Raw genomic sequence first — 25,070 nt, forward strand, 5'->3', positions numbered from 1 at the left:
CTGCCCACCTCTGCAGCCAACGCACTTCCTCTGGCAGCAGGTGCTGAAGGCCCCACTGCACCTGTTGTTGCTATGCCTGCAGCACTGGCAGAGAAGGCCTTCTGCTGATGGAGCTCTAGTTCCAGCAGTGGAAGGCAACCCTACAATTGGCCCCAAATCCTCCTCTGAATTCCCCCCCCCCCACACACACTGAATTCATATTGGGGGACGGCCAGGGAGCCAGGCTGCATCGTGCTTGAGAGGAGGACAGTGTCACTGGGTGCCATGTGCTCCTTCGTGCACTCTCTTCCCCAGGAAGCAACATGCTGCTCCAAAGTCCCCTGCTTCAGGCTGTCACACACTGATGACCCCCATTTCACTCTAAGCCTCTTCCCGTGGTGCGAGTCCATGGTGTGACCACGTCCGTCCATCCCTGAAAGGAAGCCAGCCCAGAGCCCTCCCTCCCATTCATTTCACGGGCCTGCTGACAGAATAGTGTGGAGCCTGGAAGATGATAGACCTTTCGGTCCCCGACTGACTGAATGAAATGCTACCATCATCTTACTGATGGGGGGGGGGGTTGGGTGCGAGCAGGTGGCCAAAGTCAGGTGTGTAGGGACTGGGGGGGGGGTCCCTCCTAGCTCCATTTGTGTTCCTGCCCGCTCTGGGCCAAGACAGCCCCTCCTTCCAGCCTCTTCAAGGCAAGCCTTTCCTCTTCCAAAACACGCGTGACACTCTGTCTCGGATCTGCTTGGTTCTGACTCCGTACACAATGGGGTTGAGAGTGGGAGGCACCAGTAAGTAGAGGTTGGCCAGGAGTATGCGCGTGTGGGGGGCCACCCTGTGCCCAAACCGGTGTGTCAGGATGGAGAAGAGGCCTGGCACAAACGCAATCAGTATCACACAGATGTGGGAGCCACACGTGTTGAAGGCCTTGAGCCGAGCCTCTTTGGAGGGCAGGCGGAGGACAGCCCGGAGGATCAGGCTGTAGGAGGCCCCTATGAGCAGGATGTCTGAGACACCAACATAGAGAGCCACACTCAGGCCATAGAGGCTGTTGAGGCTGACATCAGTGCAGGCCAGTTTCACCACAGCCATGTGCTGGCAGTATGTGTGGGGGACCTCGTTGCTTGCACAGAAGGGTAGCCTCCTGGCCAGGACCGGAAGGGGAGTAATCAAGGCAACCGCCCTGGTCACAACTGCCACCCCGATCTTCAGAAGCACCGGATGGGTCAAAATGGCTTCGTAGCGCAGAGGAGAGCAGATGGCCACATAGCGGTCAAATGCCATGGCGACCAAGACGCTGGTCTCCATCACAGAAAATGAGTGAATAAAAAACATCTGAGCCAGACACCCGCTGAAGCTGATCTCCCTGGCATGGGACAAGAATACGCCGAGCATCTTGGGCACTGTGGCAGACGAGATGACCAGGTCAATGCCAGCCAGCATGGAGAGGAAGATGTACATGGGCTTGTGGAGGCTGGGCTCAATCTTGATGATGAACAGGAGGGTGCTGTTTCCCAAGAGGGTTATGATGTACATGGACGAGAGAGGGATGGAGAGCCAGCGGCAGGCGGCTTCCAGCCCTGGAATCCCCAGGAGGACAAACGAAGAGGGGTTGAGGTGGGAACTGTTAACAGTGGACATGATGCATCTGTGCCGGGTGTCAGGCCATCAAAGAGCCTGTTCCTAGAGGAGGGGCAAGAGCAGAGAACACCTGTCAGTCACCCTGACCACGTCCTCCTGGAAGACGAGACTTGCAGAGGTCCAGGCAGTGACTTTGCAGTGGGAAGATCCGCTGTTGGAGGGGCCTGGAAGAGTGTGTGTGAGCCCAACATCACCACAGGTGCATAAAGTGGTCCAAGGTCTGAGCAGGTGTAGCACTGCCCCCACTCGCCCACTGGGCATTGCCCAGAGAAGTGGACTGCAAGGCTGCTGCTCCCTGTGGTGGGCAGCCCTGAATTCTTTTCTTTCCTTGGTCCTACGCCCCCCACGTGTGCAATCATGAGCAGCGCCTGTCTCCATGGCAGGCAGCACCACTCAGACCAAGCCTGCCTACCATTTACAATCAAGGACTCTCTGTCCACATGCCCCGTGTAGAGCCACCTCCTTTTATCTGCCCTAAATATCCTGCTAGTCAGTTTCATTGAATGACCCAGCCTGGTTCCAGTAAAGATTTCTCTCTCCACTTCAAGTCTCACAACCCAGTCCTGACCAACTTTCCACAGTGCAGCCCTGAGGAAGGTCACAAACGCTTCCTTACCCTGAGGAAGTCTCCATGACTGCCCCACCACTGCAGGGTGCGCCCCATTGTCATGGCTGCATCAGAGCAGAGAAGCTAGTTGAGACGGGGCTGTCCATCCCCCACTTTTTTGTTGTTGCAAACACTGTAGGAAGGGGCTCCAGCCCTCCCATCACTTTGGTTATTCTTTCCGCACACTACAGTACAGCACCCTTTTGGAAGGGCGGAAGCCAGGACTGGACACAGCTTTGCACAGCCAGACAACTCGTCTTTGCGAGTCCCTTCCTAACACCTCCTGGCCCAGAAACCATATTCTTCATGGCTGCTGCCCACTAGATCAGTGAACACATCAGAGCCCTCAGATCTCTTTCCTGGCTTGTCACTGAGAGACCAAAAAGTGATATGGGGATGTTTTGCCCCAGTGTGCATCACTTTATATTTAGTGACAGTGAACTGCAGTTGCCCTTTGACTGGCTGCCCACCTGCCCAGTCTGGAGAGGTCCTTCCAGAGCACTGATCCCAAGACAGACCCCCGAGGGCCCCCTGCTGACTCCCCCCCCACTGTGGAAACAGCTTTGTTTGGCTCTCCTCCCTGTTCTTTAGCCATTAAAGGACCTGCCCTCGTAGTCTAGGACTGCTAAGTTTTTGCCTTTGTGAGGGTCAAAAGCCTTTTGGAAGGCGAGGGGTGCAGCACAGTGTCCACAGAATCGCTTCTGTCCACTTGCGGTTGACCCCCTCCTTCAAAGACCTCTTCCCAGACCCTCCCTGTGGTCGTTTCCCCCTAGTAGCCCAGCAGATGTGGTGGTGGCCAACCTTGCCCCACTTTTCAGCAGTCTCACCCAGCTGACATCAAGCAACGCAAACTCCTCCACCCAGAGCAGGGGGCTCTGGCCGTCCTACCAGTATCCAGCCCCCTCCTTTCTCTGCAAGGTCCCTTGCAAGAGGCTCAGCTCTCTTTGGAGGCTCCCCTCCAACTCATGTGGCGGATGGCACCCTTCAAGGCCCCTGGCACATCCCTCGGCCTCCTCTGGCAGCCCCCTCATCCCACCTGGCCTCCGCATGTTTCACTTCGGGGTGACCCTCTCCTCGATCACTCTGCAGCCCAGCTTGCCCGCAGGCAGTTGTCCTTTTCTGTTGCCTCCAGCCCGGCGCCTCCTAAAGTGAATGCTGCACTAGGGTCCTCTTCCCAAGCCCTCCAGTGTACCCCGACTTCCTTACCTGGCTTCCTGGCCAGAGGAATTGGAGCCCAGTCTCAGCAGCGGCCAGTCTGACCAGCAGCAGGAGCCCCTCACTCTGTGACTCTGCCAGACCCAGCAGGAGGGCTGGGAGGTATTTGTGGGGAGGGAGCTGCGGGGATCCCTCATGGGCTGGCGGCCCTGAGGGAACTGTTCTGCTTCCCTGAGTTCTGCTTGGGGGGCCAAAGAAGGAGCGGCCATTCTTTCGCCCCCCAAAAGCCCAGCTCAGCTCCAGGCTGAGGGCCAAAATAGGCAACCCGTGAGTGACCTCCTGTCCATAAGCAAGCGTTGCGTTTGCCCTCTGGGAAAGCAGCCTCAACCTTTTCTGCATTTTGCATCACACCCCCTGCACCTTCCTGGTTGTGCCTGCATTCCGGCCTAAGAGAGCCTCAGTTCAAGGCGCGGTGGCACCTCGACTTGCCCCTCTGCTTGGCATCCCCTGTGCCCCTGCATTTAGCTGACACTGCTGCAGTGGCATCACCAGGGTTTGCAGGAGGCCAGTGCGTCACCCCCATGAGGGACTCCTCCCATGGAGTGGATGGGGCAACGCACTGGGCAGTGGGTGTGGTGATGCCCCATTGCCCAGCCCCCGCTGGTTTTTTGGCTATAACTCTTGATAGAGTAGGAATATTTCAACGTGGTTTGTTTCATCACATTATGCATGAAATAGAGACATACAAAATTATGCAGGGGACGGACAGAGTGGAGAGGGGGATGCTCTTTTCCCTCTCACACAATACCAGAACCAGGGGGCATCTGCTAAAATTGAGTGTTGGGAGAGTTAGAGCAGACAAAAGAAAATATTTCTTTATGCAGCATGGAGTTAACCTGTGGAACTCCTTGCCACAGGATGTGGTGATGGCATCCAGCCTAGATGCCTTTAAAATAGGATTGGACAGATTTCTGGAGGAAAACTCCATCACAGGTTACAGCCATGATGGGTATGTACAGTCTGAGATTAGCTGGTTGCTCATTATGGGTGCCAGGTAGAATTGGCCGTGGGAGGCAGTTTTTTCACCTTCCCCAGACTGGCAAGGGAGGGCAGGTATATTCAGTAGGTTTCATGCATTAAAAATTGGTCATTATTTAATAAAGTAGCACAAGTTCAACACAATTGCAATCTGGTGTCTTTGGTGGGTGGTGTGAGCATAAATAGAATGCTAGATGCAGGGAGGTGGAGTATTTTGTGGTCTTGTGTGTGCTCCCTGAGGCATCTGGTGGGCCGCTGTGAGATACAGGAAGCTGGACTAGATGGGCCCTGGGCCTGATCCAGCAGGGCTTGTCCTTTAATGTTCTTAAATTATGCATCAGTTGATATATAACATGATGGTATTATTTGAAAATACCAAGATTTTAAAGATTTTGGCCAGCAGTGATGTCCCCCCCATGCGCGTCATCCAGTACAGCCTGCACCCCCCAGTGACGCATTACACTGCCAAACCTTTGAAGCAACACTGTTTACCTTCAGCCTGATGAGAAAGAACTCCCTTATTCACACACCAACAGCCCAGTCCTATCCAAGCCCCTCCATCAATGCAGCCACCTCACCAGAGCACCCACTGCATTCTAAAAAGGGGGGAGGTCTTGGAGCTCTCCGGGTAAGGGAACATTGGTCCTCTGCTGCCATAATGGGTCTTCTTGGACCTGCACCTCCCGGAACAGACAGAAGGAGTGCCAGGGCATAAGCCTTCCCACACTCAGAGGCAGCAGGGGGGGCTGGGCCAGGGAGCCAAGCTGCCCTTCTCAGAGGGAAGGGGGAAGGGAGAGAAGGAAGGGGGTTGTGCGGCGCTGCTGCCCTGGGTGCTGACTGGTAGGGAGCTTCTTGAATGGAGGTGGGGGGGAGTGGCATGACGCAGCACCAGTGGGTGATGGGAGTACATGAATGGCAAATAGGGAACCCAGGCCTGGACCCAGGCGCATAGAACGAGGAACACCAGGCTCTGCAGCTGAGGGTTCCTGGCAATTTCTGCCCCATAGAGTCCTATGGGATCCTTCAGGGGGGTGACCCAGGCAGGACGTCCACTCTTGCTAGCCAGGGACCTGCAGTTAAGGTGCAGCAGCTGCTTGGCAGTCACAGGGTTGTTTCCTAGACTGAGAGACTGAGGTTGATGTGGACAGCTGGAGGTGGTGCGCCTGTGGCTGGTGTGCTCAAGGGGGCCTTTCCCGACTCAGGAGTCCTGGGAAATGGCTGGGGTCATGTCACCCATTTTCAACTTGCTGCTCCAGCAGGAACCAGAGCTGGGAAGATTCACCTCTGCCTGGGAGGCACAAAGACTGCCTTGGACCTTTGAGGGACGGAGCTCCGCGCAGCTCTGGAGCTCCAAATTCCAGAGATCACTCGGGGGGGGGGGGTTATTATTACAGGTCAGAAATGGAGCCCTCCAGCCTGAAGAGCTGGGGCCTCTTCACATAAGAACATCAGAACAGCCCCACTGGATCAGGCCATGGACCATCTAGTCCAGCTTCCTGTATCTCACAGCGGCCACCAAATGCTCCAAAGAGCACACCAGACAGCAAGAGACCTCATCCTGGTGCCCTCCCTTCCATCTGACATAGCCCATTTCTAAAATGAAGAGGTTGCACATACACATCATGGCTTGTAACCTGTAATGGATTTTTCCTCCAGAAACTTGTCCAATCCCCTTTTAAAGGTGTCCAGGCCAGTCGCCATCACCACATCCTGTGGCAAAGAGTTCCACAGACCAACCACACACTGAGTAAAGAAATATTTTCTTTTGTCTGTCCTAACCTTCCCAACACTCAATTTTAGTGGATGTCCCCTGGTTCTGGTGTTGTGAGAAAGTGTAAAGAGCATCTCTCTATCCACTTTATCCTTCCCCTGCATAATTTTGTATGTCTCAATCATGTCCCCCCTCAGGCGCCTCTTTTCTAGGCTGAAGAGGCCCAAACGCCGTAGCCTTTCCTCATAAGGAAAGTGCCCCAGCCCAGCAATCATCTTAGTTGCTCTCTTTTGCACCTTTTCCATTTCCACTATGTCTTTTTTGAGATGTGGTGACCAGAACTGGACACAATACTCCAGGTGTGGCCTTACCATCGATTTGTACAACAGCATTATAATATGAGCCATTTTGTTCTCAATACCTTTCCTAATGACCCCAAGCATAGAATTGGCCCGTCAAGTCAATTAATGCCATTCCTGCAGCAGCCTCAACTTCCCCTCCAGATGTGCTCGGGCAGTAGCAGTTCTCATGGAGTCCTCATGTTGTTTCAATGCTCCGTTTGCTGATGGTGACTTCCCAGGTTGGGCCAATAAAAGCCCCCTGCTGGCCTGCTTCGCGCCATCCTCCTCCTGTCCATTGGGACCAGCATGGTTCACTGTGTGCTCCCAGGCTCAGTGGGTCTCTACATACCTTGGCAGCATTCACTGCCCCACAGACTAGCAGCAGTGAAGCTACTGAGGGGTCCTTGTGTCTGGGGAGCCCCCTGCCAAGTGTCTCTGGTCACTCTGCAGCCCCACTGGTTTGGCTTTTCAAGGTGGCCTCAGGAGAGCTTCAGAGCCAGCCAGCTTTCCTCCCGGGGGGGGGGGGGGGAGACTGGAGAGGTTCCTCACTGCAAGATAGAAGAGCCTCCAGGGTTCCTGCTGCACTGTGGGCACAACACAGACCTGGGCCGGTGAGGGTTGAGGCTTGGAGCTCTGGCGCAGCAGCTCCCTTGGAGTGGCTCTCTTGCCTTGTACAGGAGCTCCGACAGAGGCTTCATAAATGTTGCCAGCACCCCACGACACTCTCCTCCTTCTTCCTCTTCCTTGCTGCCTGGTTGGTGAGTTTTGCCACACTGGTCTAGCCCAGCTCTCCCACTCTCCTGCTGCGTCAGCGCCGTGGCTGGGAGCCCTTGCCTGTGGTCGCATCTGGTGGCAGGCCAGCCTCAGGCTCTGCCTTGCAAGTCCTGCTTTCCCTTTGCTGGTCTCAGCACTGGGAGTGCCCAGAGAGGCTGCTTGCCTCTCTCCTCCTCCCTGGCAGTCCTGTTCTTTGCCAGAATGGAGTTCAGTGCATGGGAAGAGCAGGCGGGTCCTGTGCTCCCAAGGGCAGACAGGCGCAGTGCAGGCAAGCCTGAGGGCTGGAAGAGAGGAGGATGAGTGAGGAGCGCTTGAGGTGAACCGAGTCTGAGGAATATTCGTGGCAACTTTTTGGAATAGTGTGCCGTTTGGGACACACTCGATACACCTTGGTGTTCTGTACCTTTAAATTCTCAAGGAGCACCGTTGCAAGAGAGTAAGCCACTGAATGTCATGAAACCTGCTCTGCAGGCAGGCGCAAGGGACGCTCTGTCCTAGGAATAGCAGTTTTTGTGGGAAAACAGCCAGTGTTGTTTCCTGGGACTTGTTCCTTTGCAAAGCTCATTGCAATAATGAGGACTCGGGGAAGAGAGCGACCCGCCTTCTGCAGCAGCATCCTCAACCCACAGGAGTGTCAGCTGAGCCTTCCTAGACATCTGCACATGGGAGTAAGTTTCATGACATTCAGTGTGGCGCTTACTTCTGAGCAGACACGATTGGAAGGCACTGCTACTCCGTTGCTAATCAGTGTAGATCAGAGCTTGTGCTCCAGCACCTGCTGGCATATTTTGGGGTCAGCTGGCTTCGAGCAGCTGGACTTTGGGGGTACCTTCCATTTTAGAACTCAGCCACTCAAACATCCCATTACTGTTTCTTGGGCCTCACTTCTGCATTACTGAGAACTGCATCCCTACAATAGGAAGCAGGAAAGGTGCAATTTCGGCCCAGTCTTATCCAACTGTGCACCACTGATGGTAAGGGACCCCCTTACCCCGAGGTAAGGGAACCTTTAGGAGGTCTCCGTGACTGCCCCCCTCCCCACAAGATGCAGTGCACACCCCATTGGCATGGCTGCATCAGCGCTGGATAGTTGGATGGGATTGGGCCCTAAGAAGCACATTGTCGTTCTTGGTGGCAGAGGTTGGGTGCTGGCTTTTGCAAATGCCAACCAGCTACACACTTGCTAAAATTGTTTTGTAATGCAACATATATTGTATTACACCAGAACCAGGGGACAGCCACTAAAATTGACTGGCAGAAGAGCTAGATCAGATAAAGGGAAATATTTCTTTACCCAGTGTTAATTAGTCTGTAGAACTCCTTGCCACAGGTCGTGATGGTGGCATCTGGCCTAGATGTCTTTAAATGGAGATCAGACAGATTTCTGGAGGAAAAGTCCATCACCGATTACAAGCCACGATGGGCACGTGCAGCCTCCTGGTTTTAGGGGGCTGTCTCTGAATGGCAGGTGCAAGAGAGTGGCAACAGGATACGGGCCTCTTGTTGACTTGAGGGCTCCCTGAGGCATCTGGTGGGTCACTGTGAGATACAGGAAGCTGGACTAGATGGGCCTTTGGCTTGATCCAGCGGAGCTCTTCTTAGGATCATATGTTATGTTCTTATGTTCTTCTATTGCCTTTAAAATACAATGTTGACTTTTTGGTAGGCAGCTGGAGAAAGTCCTTCACAAGGAAGAAAATCTACCTGAATTCCTTATTGCCAGGTAACACAATGAGTTTCAAGCAATTAACACACAAGCTACGTTTGTGCTGTTTCCAATTCCATCTCTTGTGAACAGTCACTGTGCTTCTCTTGTAGAGATGTGGAGCTTTGCACAGCAGTGTCAGACATCGTGGCCTCTTTGGCCCTGAATGTCCCGGCCCCCAATTCTGCCACTTTGCCTTTCTGCCTCTGTGTGTGTGTCTGCTCCCATAAGAGCACAGCAAGCGAAACCTTGAATCCAGCCCCAGCCAAACCTGTCCCATCCACATCCAAAAAGAAAGGAGGATAAAGAAGGAGACCAAAGGCCAGCTCAGGAGGGCCTACAGAAATAGGTTTGTGTTTCAAACCTTCTTGGGGAAACAAGAGAGTGGGAGCCCAGCGAACTCTCTTCTGCGGGAGGGAAATCCCCAGGGAGGGAGCCAGCACTGAGAAGTCCCTCCTGCATGCACTGTTGACCATGCTTCAGATTGCAGGCGGATTGCAGGGGAAGAGGGTCTCCCCCCAGGATCTAAGGCACAAGTAGGTTCACTGGGAAGCTGGGAAGTACTCAAGCCATTCCGAGCAGTGGTTCTCAAACTTCTAGCACCGGGACCCACTTCTTAGAATGAGAATCTGCCAGGGCCCAGAAGTGATGTCATGCCTAGAAGTGACATCATCAAGCAGGAAAATTTTTAAAATCCTAGGCTGCAATCCTACCCACACTTAGCCAGGAATAAGTCCCATTGACTATCATTGTTAAAAGCATATAGCCTGTTAAAAGCACAGATCTGTAACATTTGTCCTAATGCAGTCACATACCATAGTAGCATCAAGTCTACTGTATTAAAGATAAAATACTGAAATGAATGGGGACCCACCTGAAATTGGCTCACGACCCACCTAGTGGGTCCTGATCCACAGTTTGAGCAACACTGATTTAGAGATATGGGGCAGAGGAAGCTTTTGTGGGGACAGGGTGGCCTCTTCCTTGCTTCTTTCTCGCCCATTCGTGCCGTCTCCATGTGTTGTGCTCTGGTCTGCAGGTGCTGGGATAATCAGTGAAGTGGGCTGCTGAACAGGTCGTGAGACTCTGCCGAGAGTGGACCATGGCCTCTGCCAACCTGACCCACTCACTGCCCTCCGTGTTCCTCTTGCAAGGCATCCCGGGCCTGGAGGCATACCAGCTGTGGCTCTCGATGCCAGTGTGCACCATCTACGTGGTCATAATTGCTGGGAACTGCACCATCTTACTGGTGATTGCCACAGAGCCAGTCTTGCACAGGCCCATGTGCTACTTCCTCTGCATGCTGGCTGCCATTGATTTAGCGGCCTCCACTTCCACCCTGCCCAAGATGCTCTGCATTTTCTGGTTTCAGGCTGGGGAGATCCGTGCTGGTGCCTGCCTGGCCCAGATGTTCTTCATCCATGCTTTGTGCATGATGGAGTCGGCTGTGCTGCTGGCCATGGCGCTTGACCGCTACGTGGCCATTTGCTTCCCGCTCAGATACAGCTCTGTCTTCACTGGGTCACTCGTGGCCAAGATGGGCGTGGCCAGTGTGGTCCGGGGGACGCTGCTGATGGGACCCTGTCCCTTCCTGATCAGAAGACTGTCCTACTGCCAGACAAACGTCATCCACCACACGTACTGCGAGCACATGGCAGTGGTTAAGCTGGCCTGTGGGGACACCAGCACCAACCGGGCCTACGGACTGAGTGTGGCACTGCTGGTCATTGGAGGGGACCTGCTCTGCATTGGACTCTCCTACTGCTTCATTGTCCGTGCAGTGCTGCGCCTGTCTTCCTCCGAGGCCAGGCTCAAGGCCTTTGGCACCTGCGGCTCCCACCTCTGCGTCATCCTGATCTCTTACAGCCCTGCACTCTTCTCCTTCTTCACGCACCGCTTTGGCCATCAAGTCCCTCCTCACGTCCACATCCTGCTGGCCAATCTCTACCTCCTCCTCCCTCCCATGTTGAACCCCATTGTGTATGGCGTGCGGACCAAGGGCATCCGGGAGAGGGTTGTCAGGGTCTTCCTGCCAGCCAGGCTCACTGCTGAACCCAGGCTTGGCTGAGTGTGCCTCGCTGCTCTCCCTCCACAGGCTCTCGTGATCTGAGCCATAGCCACAATGCAGCTGTTTGCTTGAGTAGGCGAAACTGTGAGACTCCCACACCACAGTCCCAACAGCAAGTACAGGGCCTGGGAAGGCTTGTGCAGCGTGAATAGCACGGGAACCGTTTCTTGCTGAACTGTGTCTAGGGCATCATTCCTGGATGCCTTTAAGAGGGGACGGGACAGATTTCTGGAGAAGTTCATTATGAGTTACAAGTCATAGTAGGTACGTGCAAGCTCTTGGTTTGAGAGGCAGGCTGCCTCCGATTGCCAGATGCAGGGGAGGGCACCAGGCCACAGGTTGTGTCTGTTGTCTTGTGTGCTCCCTGAGGCATTTGGTGGGCCGCTGTGTGATACAGGAAGCTGGACTAGATGGGCCTTTGGCCTGATCCAGCAGCACTCTTCTTATGTTCATCTTGCTGCCATACAGCCTGCCTGCCTGCACACTTACGAGTCAGGGTAGGACACAGGGGGAGTGAGCTGGCTCCATCTGCTGCTGGTTACTGAATCCATTTGATCAACCTTTGTGTTGTGCTTTCCACCCAGACTTGGGCATTGTCCATCAGCCTGCTTGTAATTTAATAAACAAGTTCAGTTTTGACTCTTTGCCTGCCTAGTTCATGTCTCTTCACCATGCAGGGTCTGGTTGATAATACAGTGCTGTCCTGTGTTTTGCATCGCGCCCTCACCCCTTCCCTGGGTGCTCACAGCAGTGGCGTAGCTAGCAAGGGACGGGGGGTGGTCGCCCTAGGTACCAGCCTGGGGAGGGTGACACCACAAGTCACCAAAATTGCTAACGTCGCAGTGGTTGGGAAAAACCCCATCACGCTATATACCGTTGGATGTGGAATTTCCAGCATAATACAATGGAAAAACCAGAGTGAAATATCTGCTTTTTATCAAAAGTTATGGCCAAAAAACCAGAAAATAAAAAATGCATGTAACCCTATGGAAAGTGAAACTGAGGCATATCGCGCGTTTACCCATGAGTACATGAACTTGCTTTAGTCCATTGGGAAGGGCAGGCTGGGAGGAATCCAACAACACCAGAATGGTCCCGATCCGATGAACGCAGTCCCCAAAAACACCCAAGAAGGAAGTCCCTCCCTCCAAGCTGACAAATGTATTGAGCCCTATGGAAAGCAAAACTAAGCATTTACTTATGTGTAAACAACCATACCTTGGCTTGTGGTCAGGTCAGGCAAAGGGGAATGTGAGGCCTCCAGAATGGTCCTGATCTGATGGAACTGGAGCTTAACAAATGCTCCAGAAGGCAGCCCCCTCCCCCCCCAAAATGAATAAGACAGAGGCTTGAGCTGATAAGGTGAATGTTTCTCTTTTAGACTTGTAAAGCCAGGTGGGTACTTATATTGATATGCTTGAAATATATGAAGGTGGGCACTGGGTAGGGCTGAAAATCTCACTTTTTTTGTGGGGGTGTGTGTGTGTTATTGCAGGCAGGCTACAGAGAAAATTCATTTGGTGGATCAGGGCTGGCTTCCCTTTATTTAATTATTTGTTTTTCTTTAATTTAATTATTTATAATTATTTATTTTAATTTGCTTGATGATGTCACTTCCAGCCATGACATCACTTGAAAAATTAGCTAATTATGTCATATGGGGTGACAAAAATTTATGGGCCCTGGGTGTCAGATGACCTAGCTACACCACTGGCTCAAAGCAGCCAACTACACAGTCCTGCTCTTGGCCTGTAACAGGAAGTGGGCACCTGTGCTTGATGCTTCCAATACTTTTAGTGGGGATGGGGGGGATGAGAGATACTTCTGTGTTTGCCAGAGTTTCAGCAAACTAATAACATAACTATTAGCCCAATCCTATCCTATCTTATCCCGTGGTCTGCCATCACATTGCACCCATCTCCCAAGATGCTCCAGTGGCAGGCGGATTGCTGCCAGCAGTGCAGAAGCCAGTAAGCCCCACACCGGCAGTGGCAGGCAGTAGAAAAGGTGGCCACTGCTGTAGATAAGGTGGCAGTGTGGGTGGATTGGCAGGTGTGGGCCAGGGGCAGGCCAGGATGGGTTGAGGTTGAATCTCAGTGGCAGCTGTGTCTGCAAGATCCTGAGCCCTCATCTCAAGCCCCACATGCCCCCTTGGATGTAACAGATTTACACCCCAAGAGTAGCTGGTGTAGATCTAAGTTGGCCCATTGGAGACCAAGGAGTGGCAGAGGGGAGAAGTAAAAAAAATGTCTTTCTTCCCTCTCCTGGGCTGCCCAGTTCCCCACCAGCCTGCTGTGTCTGCAGCACTGCACCCTGCAAACTGCCTTGGGTAGGACTGGGATGCTGACCTGTATTTGCTGTATTTGCTGACCTGTATTTCTGCCCTTCCCCTTTCCAGGAGCTCAAGATGGGCAACCACAGTTTGACGTGAAACAGAACATAATAGTTTGAACAGGATGGTCCTGGTGGCTACACAGGCCTGCCTTTGGAGGGAGTGGGCTTGAGGACGTCTTGCGCTCCTCTGTTCCCAAGATTGCAAAAAGAGCCCCTGCAAAATGCCCAACAATGAAAACTCCACAGTCAGGGAATCAGAGGGCAGGTCCTCTCCTGGATTGAGACCTGGCTGAAGACCAGGAAACAGAGAGTGGGTGTCAATGGGCAATTTTCACAACGGAGCGAGGTGAAAAGCGGTGTGCCCCAAGGATCTGTCCTGGGTCTGGTGCTCTTCAACCTCTTCATAAATGACCTGAAGACAGGGTTGAGCAGTGAGGTGGCTAAGTTTGCAGATGACACCAAACTTTTCCGAGTGGTGAAGACCAGAAGTGATTGTGAGGAGCTCCAGAAAGATCTCTCCAGACTGGCAGAATGGGTAGCAAAATGGCAGATGCGCTTCAATGTCAGTAAGTGTAAAATCATGCACATTGGGGCAAAAAATCAAAACTTTAGATATAGGCTGATGGGTTCTGAGCTGTCTGTGACAGATCAGGAGAGAGATCTTGGGGTGGTGGTGGACCGGTCGATGAAAGTGTCAACCCAATGTGCGGCGGCAGTAAAGAAGGCCAATTCTATGCTTCAGATCATTAGGAAAGGTATTGAGAACAAAGTGGCTAATATTATAATGCTGTTGTACAAACCGATGGTAAGGCCACACCTGGAGTATTGTGTCCAGTTCTGGTCGCCGCATCTCAAAAAAGACATAGTGGAAATGGAAAAGGTGCAAAAGAGAGCGACTAAGATGATTACTGGGCTGGAACACCTTCCTTATGAGGAAAGGCTACGGCGTTTGGGCCTCTTCAGCCTAGAAAAGAGACGCCTGAGGGGGGACATGATTGAGACATACAAAATTATGCAGGGGATGGACAGAGTGGATAGGGAGATGCTCTTTACACTCTCACATAACACCAGAACCAGGGGACATCCACTAAAATGGAGTGTTGGGAGAGTTAAGACAAAAGAAAATATTTCTTTACTCAGCGTGTGGTCGGTCTGTGGAACTCCTTGCCACAGGATGTGGTGATGGTGACTTGCCTGGACGCCTTTAAAAGGGGATTGGACAAGTTTCTGGAGGAAAAGTCCATTACGGGTTACAAGCCATGATGTGTACTTGCAACCTGCTGATTTTAGAAATGGGCTATGTCAGAAGGCCAATGCAAGGGAGGGCACCAGGATGAGGTCTCTTGTTATCTGGTGTGCTCCCTGGGGCATTTGGTGGGCCGCTGTAAGATACAGGAAGCTGGACTAGATGGGCCTTTGGCCTGCTCCAGTGGGGCTGTTCTTATGTTCTTAACTACAATTCCCAGGAAGCCTTGCAGGTCTCTTGTTATCTGGTGTGCTCCCTGGGGCATTTGGTGGGCCGCTGTGAGATACAGGAAGCTGGACTAGATGGGCCTATGGCCTGATCCAGTGGGGCTGTTCTTATGTTCTTAACTACAATTCCCAGGAAGCCTTGCAGGTCTCTTGTTATCTGGTGTGCTCCCTGGGCATTTGGTGGGCCGCTGTGAGATACAGGAAGCTGGACTAGATGGGCCTTTGGCCTGCTCCAGTGGGGCTGTTCTTATGTTCTTAACTACAATTCCCAGGAAGCCTTGCAGGTCTCTTGTTATCTGGTGTGCTCCCTGGGGCATTTGGTGTGCCGCTGTGAGATACAGGAAGCTGGACTAGATGGGCCTTTGGCCTGCTCCAGTGGGGCTGTTCTTATGTTCTTAACTACAATTCCCAGGAAGCCTTGCAGGTCTCTTGTTATCTGGTGTGCTCCCTGGGCATTTGGTGGGCCGCTGTGAGATACAGGAAGCTGGACTAGATGGGCCTATGGCCTGATCCATTGGGACTGTTCTTATGTTCTTATGTACCCACTTTTCTGTATCCCTCGGAGCACAGACTCTCTCTCCCTCTCTCCCCTGGCTTTGATGGAACAAGCCGCCCCCTGCCCACCCCATTCCCCACCCCACTCCTCCCCTGAACCTCCCCCCACTGTCTGGGAACCCCTGGCAGCTGTATGGAGCCTCCAACCAGAGTACATGATGGAGGCATGGCTTATGGAGCATATTCTCTGCCCTGGGCCCTGTTAATTGAAGGGGTAAAAAGAATCCTCATCAGATTTGCAGGTGACTGTAAACTGGGAGAAATAGATAACACTGCAGAAGTCGGTAGAAGCATCCAGGAGGACCTTGGCAGAAATGAACAGGCTGAAGTTCAGCAGGGACAAATGCAGGCCCTGCACTTAGGGACAGAAACCAAAGGCAATGGCCCATACCTGGCTTGGCAACACAGTAAGCAAAAGGGATCTCGGCAGGGAAGGCTCATCCTTGAGGCCAACTGAAGCTGTTGCCTCAGGCAGCAGATTGGGGTGTGTGTGTGTGTGTGGAGGGGGTTCTCCTCCTCTTTGACTGCCTTCTCTCCTCTACTGCCCCTCCTTTTCCTTTCACTTGCTGGATTAGAAAAGGAGAGAGGAAATGTGGAGGGTGTTGAGCTGGAACTCTGGAGCAGAGGCCGGCACAGGATTGAGTGAAGATCTTGACTGCTGCCTCAGGTGTCAGGAGGTCTTGGGTTGGCCCTGGATCTCCATGCTGGATCCCAAGCAGTGTGATGCTGCTGCCAGGAAGTTGAATACAGGATGTAGATTAGATTCCTAGAACCATCACTTCCCAGTGGTGAGTTGCAGCAGTTCCACGTTACTTGGCACGGGTCAGACCTCACCTGGAGTGCTGTGTCCAGCTCTGGGTGCCACATCTGAATAAGGATGCAGTCAGGCTGGGACAGGCCCCGAGAAGGACAACAGAGCTGCTCAGGAAAACCAGTGCTCTGAGGGGAGCTTGAGGGCACTTTCTATGTTTGGCCTGGAGAAGAGAAGGTTGGGGGTGGGATAACCTTGTCTAGTGCTCAGATACTTGAAGTGCGGACACATGGAGGATTAGGCAGAGGGCAAAGAAGTGTTCTCTCCTGCCCCAAAGAACTATTGGCTGCCCCTTTTTTTGAGAAGAAAGGTGGGGTAAACACTACCTAAATGAATGACTGGAAAGTCTAGACCTAATGGGTTTAAGTTGCAAGAGGGGGGATTCCAGTCACCAGGAGAAATTTCCTCAGAGTAAGACCAAGTGATTACAGAAGGAAGTGGTGGAGTTTCCCTGGGCTGGGGGTCTTCCAGCAGGGGCTGCCTGGGACTTTGTGAGCTACTCGGGAGAAGATTTTCTTGCTTTGAGCAGGAAGATGGATTAGATGGCCTTGAACACCCCTCCAAAATCTAGGCTTCTATGACATCATGAGTTCCTCTACCGTACCAGTGCAGTACTGGTTTCCACCATGAGACGGCTGCCGTTACCTCTTTCCTGAAGCGTTAGACTGGTGTACCCACCTGATTCCTTGCCAAAACATGACCTCCATCCAGCACGCAGCTCTGGCCAAATTGGGGGGGGGAGGAGGAGGAGAGCAGCTCTTCCTCATTTTGCACACTGTACCTGGAGATCTGTGCAGCTGTCCGCTGGGACTTCCCCCTGAGAGGCAGAGGACTGGCCTGCTGGGAGAGGGTGGATGTGTGGAGAGAGTCATAAATGTTCCACCAGCTGGGAAGGAGCCTGTGCAGACTCTCAGTGCTTCACAGCTGCTCCCTAACGTGAGTGAAGAAGAGTTCGAGGTCCCCCAGCTCTGGGTGAGTCCATCTTCTTGGGACAGGAATTCAGAACAAAACTAAAATAAAGAAGAGTCAAGCGTCTGGTTGGGGGAGGGAGAAGGTGCCCCAGACTGAAAGGTGTGATGGGGAAATTTCTTGGCGTGAGGTGGGCCGTTCTGCTAGCCGACTCCCTGACCCTTGGGAGGCCCCCCACCTTTGCCTCCCGAGCCCCCCTCTTCAGACTCCCACCCAGTGGCATCGCTAGGGAGGTGTGGGGTGTGTGGCCCACACCGGGTGACACGCACTGGGGTGAGTGAAATTGTTAAAATTGCGGTTTGTAGGAATAATACCATCATGTTATGTGCCATTCGATGCGGAATTCACAGCAATGCAGTGAAAAAACCAGAGTGAAATATCTCCATTCTATCAAAAGTTATGACCAAAAACCCAGAAAACAAAAATGCATGGAGCCCTATGGAAAGTGAAACTGAGCCGTATCGCGTGTTTACTCAGGAGTAGGCAACCTTGCCTTAGTCCGTTGGAAGGGCAGGGCAGGCTGTGAGGAATCCAACAACACTAGAATGGTCCTGATCCGATGAGTGCAGCCCCCAAAAAACACCCAAGGAGGAAGTCCCTCCCTCCTAGCTGACAAATGCATTGAGCCCTATGGAAAGTGTGGTCAGGCCAGGCAAGGAGGAATGTCAGGCCACCAGAATGCCCCCGATCTGAGGAAAGTGGAGCTCAACAAATGCTCCAGAAGGCAGTGTCGTGCGCCCCCCCCCCCCATAAAAAGAATCAAACAGAGGCTTGAGAGGGTAAGGTGAATTCTTTTCTTTGAGACTTGTAAAGCTAGGTGGATCCTGACAGTGATATGCTTGAAATATAAGAACTTAAATTGAACTGGGCACTGGGGAGGGCTGAAAATCTTACTGATTTCTTTTCTTCGGGGGGGGGGGGGGAGGAACCAGAAAACAAAAATGCCAAAGAGTTTAAGTGTTTGAAAACCTAATGAGATGCTATTATGACACAGCATGGAACCAATGACACCACTAGTGACCAAAATTGCTGTTTTTAGGAATAATACCATCATGTTATATACGGTTTGATGCGTAATTTACAGCAGAATGCAATGAAAAACCCATTTGGAAATATCTCGAGTCTGTCAAAAGGCATGGGGAAAAAACCCAGCAGGGGAGGGGTGATGGCACATCACCATGCCGCCACCCAGGTTGTGGCCCCGCCCAGTGCATAGGAGGAGGTCCATCCTGGGGATGATGCGCTGGCCTCCCGCAGCATGCGACGCAAACCCTGGAGACGCCACTGCTCCCGCCCTCCCTCCCTCCCTCTCTTCCCCAGAACTCCTCCCAGAAACTGCTCCACTAACTCCAGGGGCCGAACAGGGTTGCCCCAGACAGCCCATGCAGGGCTACATCTGCTCACTCCATAGGGCTGCGCAAGAGCTCCCGAAGCTCCCAGCCAAACATTTAGAAGTCTCTTTTTAATAGTAATGATAATGATTCACTGGTTCAAACTCTACCCAAGAGTTTAAGAACTAATATCTCGCCAGTTCTTCAACTCTTGGTTAACAGCTGCGTCTCGTGTAGTTTGGAATCATCCTCCTCGTCATCGGGTTGTAGCAGAAAGAAGGAAGCCCCCTCTTGGCAAGGATTTGGCAAGGAAAGCTGCATTCGTGATCAAAGGTGGTTCCCGCTCAGGGCAGAGTGAGGCACTCATGAGCAGCTCCACCAGCCCTTCAGCAAGTGCTTCAGCTGGCACAGCCAGCAGTTCGGTTAGCACTGCAGCCCCTTTGCTGCCTCATTTCAGTGCGTGCCCTCCATCTGGCACTTGTCCCAGCGTAGTCCTTCTGTAGTCCTTGATTCCAGCTGGCCTGCAGATTTCACACATGCAGAGCCTGTTTCTGGGCAGAGCTGAGAATGTCAAGATGGAGTCTGTCCCGTCAACAGGGTGACTCTGTGGTCCAGGCTGGCTGTTTGGTGTATCCGCTCCAGCCTGGCTACCGCCCTGTCCGTAGTGTGTGTTCTGTCATTCTTACCAGCGATTTTTTTTTCTCTTGTTGGGTGTCACTTAGGCCCCAATCCTATCGAGGCTTTGCATGGCCAGAACTAATGTTTCGGCAGCACTTGGCCCTTTATGGCGGCATGAAAGCTGGGCCGCCACCGCATGCTTCTGGCCTCAGTCACTGCTGGTAGGTTGGCAGTGGAGGGAGAGAGCAGGGGAGTTTCAGGTTGATTGAGGGAGGGCAGAGGCAGAGGGGGAGAGGGATGGGGTGGGTCCCGTGGCATCAGTGTATGTCAGCTCCTGCCCTCTCTTTCTCAGGCCGCACTGCTCCTTTTCTCTCCTTGGACTCATGCCAGCAAAATGGCTGGCATAGGTCCAAGGAGACCCGTAGGCAGTCAGGCAGCCTATTGGGGAGCAAGTAACAATACTTTTTACTTGCCTCCTGCTGGCTGTCTGATTGCCTCTCCCCCAGTGGATCCAGCATGCGCTTCATTAGTGTGGCTGCATCAGCACCAATGGCGAGGGATAGGCTTGGGCAGCAAGGAGGCTCCCAACTCAGTTGTCTCCTTGCTGATGTGACAGAAAGGAATGCTGGGCCGAAACAGGATGAAAATGGAAAATGCAGGTTCTGCACATGGGCAAAAATGACCAAAGGCTTGGAGACAGGATGGGAGATGCTTGGCTTGGCAGCACAACTTGCAAGAAGAAGCATGGAGTTGCAGTGGATCACAAGATGAGCATGAGCCAGCGGTGTGATGCAGCCACAAAGAAGGCTAACACAGTTGCAGCCTGCTTTAGTAGAACCGTGGCTCCCACGTTGTGAGAAGTAGTGGTTCCACTGTACTCCACATTGGACAGGCCTCACCTGGAGTCCTGTGTCCAAATCTGGGCACCTCAGACAAGGAAAGAGGCAGCCAAACTGGAGCAGGCTCAGAGAAGAGCGCTGAGGATGCTCAGAGGGCTGGAGAGCAAGCCCTGCGAGGAAAGGCAGAGGGAACTTGGGATGTTCAGCCTGGAGAAGAGAAGGCTGAGGGGCTGTGAGTGCCTCTTCCAGCACCCGAAGGGCTGTCACGGGGGCCACAGTTCTTCTCAGCTGCCTCTGAGAGCAGAACTGGATCCAAAGGGTACAGACTGAAAAAGAAGAGATTCTGTTGGCCTTCAGGAAGAAGTTCTGGACGGTCAGGGCGGTTTGGTCTGGATGGTCAGTGGAACAGCCTGCTGAGGGAAGTGGGGAACTCCCTCTCTGGAGACCTCCAAGCAGAGGCTCAAGAGGCACCTGCTGGAGATGTTCTAGGACAGTGTTTCTCAGACTGGGGTCGCCGGCCCTTTTCAGGTGGGTCCCCATTCATTTCCCTGTTTTATTTTTAATATATAAGACTTGATGCATCCTGGGATGTGAAATGTGACAGCTCTGTACTTTTAACAAGTTACTCTGTATATGCTTTTACTGATGATAGCAAATGGGACTTACTCTTAGGTAAGTGTGGGTGGGATTGCAGCCGAGGATTATGAAAAATGTTCCTGCTTGATGATGTTGCTTCCAGTCATGACATCACTTCTGGTGGGTCCTGAGATTCTCATTCTAAAAAGTGGGTCCTGGTGCTGAAGTTCTGAGAACCGCTGCTCTAGGAGAACTTGCAGTAGATGACCTTGTGGGACCTTCCAACTCTGTGATTCTATGAATCTATTATTTGTGTTATGTTCCTTCCCCACCCAGAGACCAGATGTTGCTGTGAGGGGAAACATGAGCTCCATCAACTACCTACCATGGGAGTCTCTAACCACACCGTGGGCACTTTCACATTCTTCATCCTGAATGGGATCCCAGGCCTAGAAGATGCCCACATCTGGATTTCTGTCCCATTTTTCTCCATGTATCTCATTGCCACGGTGGGGAACTGTGGCCTCCTCTACCTCATCTGGACTGAAGAAACTCTTCACAGGCCCATGTACTATTTTCTCAGCATGCTCTCTGTGAACGACCTTCTCATGATCAATACTGTGGTGCCCAAAACAATCACCATCTTCTGGTTCAGGCTCAAGGAGGTTGACTTTGGCTCCTGCCTGGCTCAGATGTTCTTCATCCACACATTCACAGCCACGGAGTCCGGCGTCCTCATGCTCATGGCCCTGGACCGCTACGTGGCCATCTGTCACCCCCTGAGATATACCACCATCCTGACCAACTCAGTGATCGCCCTCATTGGTACGGCTGCCTTTCTCCGAGGAGCTGTGGTGATCCTCCCCTTCCCTTTCCTAGTCAGGACACTGCCCTACTGCCGCACCAACATCATCGCTCACACCTACTGTGACCACATGGCTGTGGCCAAGATTGCCTGTGCCAGTGTCTGGATCGACGCTGTCTACGGCTTGGTGGTGGCCTCCGTGGTCAGTGGTCTCGACATCCTCTTCATCGTGGTGTCCTACGCCGTGATTCTCAGAGCCGTGGTGGGCCTGTCCTCCAAGGATGCTCGCAGCAAGGCCTTCGGCACCTGCACCGCCCACTTGTGCGCCATCGTCATCACCTATACACCGGCATTCTTCACCTTCTTCACCCACCGCTTTGGGGGTCACACCATCCCCCACCACATTCACATTATCATTGCCAACCTCTACCTGCTGACGCCTTCCATGCTGAACCCCATTGTGTATGGGGTGAAGACCAAACAGATTCGGGAAAGTGTCTTGAGATTATTCCACCTGGGAAAGATGGGTTCTGTGAATCGTTCATCAGGCTGATCTTTACTGGAGAAGAATTTTTGCCATGTTGGCCTGTCTTGATGAGGGACGCAGCAGGAAGAACTGGACCCAGGTTTATGCTGCACAGTTCAGTCTGCAGAACAGAACGAAAGACTCCCAGTCACTGCTGCTCAGGGCCTCTGAGAGGAATTTTATCAGGGGGTACAAAGTTTCTTTTGGGCCCCTTCCCAGAGGGGGAGGGAAGGGGAGGGAGTGCAAAAGAGCAGGGGAGGATGGGACACGGGTGGGCAGAACAGGGGTGGGGGGAGGGCAGAACAGGGTGGGGGGAGGGTGGCAACAGCCAGAAGAGTCTTTGCAGCCAAGGGCTACTGCAGAGCCCAGGTCTACCTGCCTGTGCAAGTGTCGGCAGGAATACAGAAAACCAGGCGCTCTCCCAAGTCTCTCTGAAATCTTTTCAACATAGAAGATCACAGCAGAAAACGGGCACCATTGTGTTCAGGCTCCCCCCAGAACGGAAGGAGTCCTGCGTGCACCATATCCGACTTCTGCAGCAGCTGGAACCCCCAGCTGTGTCCCTGAGCCCCCGTTCACGGCAAGCAGATCCACAAGCCAAAGAGCGCCTGCAGCGGGCCGGGGCCAAACACAGCAGATTCCTCCCAGATCTGACCCCGTGTTGAGGAGGGTCATGCCTGCCTTGCTCATCCCACGCAGGCCGGGAGTTCTGCTGAGGTCTGAAAAGGTGAGATCCCAGAAAATTTCTGGGCTCCCTCTTGGGCCTTTTTTTGACCCTGGGCCGAGGTACAAATTACCCCCTTTACGGCTCCTCGAGGGACCTGCTGCTGCTGGACTCTGGAGGCTCACTCTGTTTTTCCAAGAACTGTACAAGATTTGCTGGATCAGCACCCGTCAAGTCATGGAAGACTGCAATGAAGCCACACGAACTAGCGCTGTGTCACCTGCACCTGCCGGGGCCGAACACCTCTGCACCAAGAGGGCAGGTGGCACACAATGTACGTTCTGCTCCCAGTCCGTTTCCCAGCATCTTCATGCAGCATCTCATATGGGTCTTGCAGTGCTGGGATACACCAGAGCTTGTTACTTGCCTTACGTTCCTTCTGTGCCACAAGGGACCCACCTTATGGCCCAAGCCTGTGTGTATTTACTCAGAAGTAAGCCCCACTTGACTCACTGGAACTCACTCCCAAGTAAGTGTGCCCAGGCCTGCAGGGTTATCATCTAGAGGCAGGTCCTTTCTTCCTGTCCTTCCTGATGCCAATGCACACGTGGCAGCCTTCCCTTCAGTAGGAGAGCCTTCCCTGCCCACTGCTCCACTTTCCCGCAGCCCTTTGCACCCTGCAGCTGGCTCCGTTCATGCCAGGTGTTCCTCTTTGGTGGCTTCTCACGTGTTGGTGAATTTCAATCCTTCTGCTAATTTTCATTCACATTATTGGGCTTTTAGTAGGGACTTTTTTTGCAACACACAAGACTAGACATCTTTTTTCTTTGCAAGATTTCTCAGCAATGCTGCAGACCTGAGCTCTCATTTCTGCTCACTTTTGAGCTACATTTGGTGTTTGGACTTTGTCTAAAACAGCCAAAGACTCTCTGTTAAACCGAATGCCCCGTCAGCCGCTCAGCTGTCAGAATTCGGACAACATCAACCTCCTTTTGTCCCTGCGCCATTCCTTTTTCTTTTCAAGCTCAAGTGAGTCTTGGGGCAAAGGGCCTTCGCTGTGACAGTCCAATAACTCCTACACCTCTTCCAACTCCCCTGCAAAAAGTTCTGTCTTGGTAGCCAAACTCACAATGTTTTCTCTGGTTTTAGATAAGTCACTTTCAATGCTGAAGCCTCAGACGTCATTCTCTAGATAGGGATGCCTGTTTTTCCAGACACCATTCATAAGTAGACAGCCAACTGCCTTCTGCGTCTCACCAACAAGCGTAACAGAGCCTCTAATGCACAAGGATTTCCAGAACGGTCATTCTCCCTTTGTCAGTAGCCTTCACTGGTAGCCTTCACTACAGCATCACAAGTTTTCTTCAGATAACAAGCCTTAATCATAGAATCACAGAAGCATAGAGATAGAAGGGATCCACAAGGTCATCTAGTCCAGCCCCGTCTTTAGCAGGAAATTCTCCCAGAGCATCTCCAGCAGGAGCCTGTGGAGCCTCTGCTTAAAGGTCTCCAGTGAGGAGGAATCCACCAACTCCCTTGGCAATCGGTGCCTCTGCCGAACTGGTCTCATTGCCCAAAACTTTTTCCTGAGGTCCATCTGGAATTTCCTCTCTTGCAGTGTGAATATGCTACTCACACCTGGAGCATTGGCTGGATGAGGGTGGTGTTAGAAGGGGGAAGACGGACATCATGGATATTTCCACAAAGATCTTGAACGGATCTGGGGTTTCCAGAGCCATTCCCCGCTAGGAGTAAAACTTAATGGCCCAATCCTACGGGGTTGGTTGCGGTCATAACGCTAATTCTGACATTGCAAAGGCCTTACAGTGTGGCAAAGAGTGGGCCACTAGAGGCCATTCTGGATCCGTCACCTGGCAGTGGCCTGCTTCGGCACCTGGTTCTAACACAGGAGCACAAGTAAGCTGGCGGGGAGGGCATACTGAGGCAGAGTAACCTTGGAGTTTGAGCCCTGCCTACGGGCAGGCAACTAGGACCTGGGGCTGACCGCTGGCCTCCATCTGGCACGTGCCCTCCTGGCGGCTTCTTCTTTGAAGTTCCTCACAAATGTGCCTGAAGAGGCGGGGAGGGAAGCCCTGAGAAACACTCCTGCTTCCACTGACACTGTGTGGGGGCCAGGGAAAAAACAGTTAATTTATATTTCAATATTTACATAAATTTACATAAATGAATACATTGGAGAAGGAACTTGAATGAATGAATTTTACTGAGCTTATTTATAATACACATCAAAACTATAGCACCGGCATGCAGAACCACATGAGAACTATGAACTGTTTGCCACACACCATTTGCACAGTGAAAACATACAGATCGACCCAGACCAAGCCAGAAACACATGCAGGCATAAGCTGTTGTGGGCCAGCATGGGCTCCATGTTATAGTCGCAACCCTTTGGCTGGTAAAGAGCTGTATGGAACCTTGGATGAGCAGGCACGCAAAACAGCATACACCAGCAGAGTTCTTTGAATGCAGTGGTTATATTTCAGAGCAAGGGTTATCACAAGTAGAGTAATCAGTAAACAT

At 52.5% G+C, this 25,070-nt stretch overlaps 3 protein-coding genes across 3 annotated transcripts; 2 read left to right on the forward strand and 1 right to left on the reverse strand.

Moving 5' to 3' along the window:
• Positions 1–675: 675 nt before the first annotated feature.
• Positions 676–1,626, reverse strand: LOC136643891 (olfactory receptor 52L1-like). Its single transcript, XM_066619304.1, has one exon. The coding sequence runs from the start codon at positions 1,624–1,626 to the stop codon at positions 676–678; it is 951 nt and encodes a 316-aa protein (XP_066475401.1).
• An 8,433-nt stretch (positions 1,627–10,059) lies between these two features.
• Positions 10,060–11,025, forward strand: LOC136643893 (olfactory receptor 52P1-like). The gene has a single exon (XM_066619305.1). It carries the CDS (start codon positions 10,060–10,062, stop codon positions 11,023–11,025), a length of 966 nt encoding a protein of 321 aa, XP_066475402.1.
• A 9,892-nt stretch (positions 11,026–20,917) lies between these two features.
• LOC136643894 (olfactory receptor 52N1-like) lies at positions 20,918–21,889 on the forward strand. The gene has a single exon (XM_066619306.1). The coding sequence runs from the start codon at positions 20,918–20,920 to the stop codon at positions 21,887–21,889; it is 972 nt and encodes a 323-aa protein (XP_066475403.1).
• Positions 21,890–25,070: the final 3,181 nt, after the last annotated feature.

This window comes from Tiliqua scincoides, chromosome 3 (genome assembly GCF_035046505.1).
Source record: "Tiliqua scincoides isolate rTilSci1 chromosome 3, rTilSci1.hap2, whole genome shotgun sequence".
Lineage (NCBI taxonomy): Eukaryota > Metazoa > Chordata > Lepidosauria > Squamata > Scincidae > Tiliqua > Tiliqua scincoides.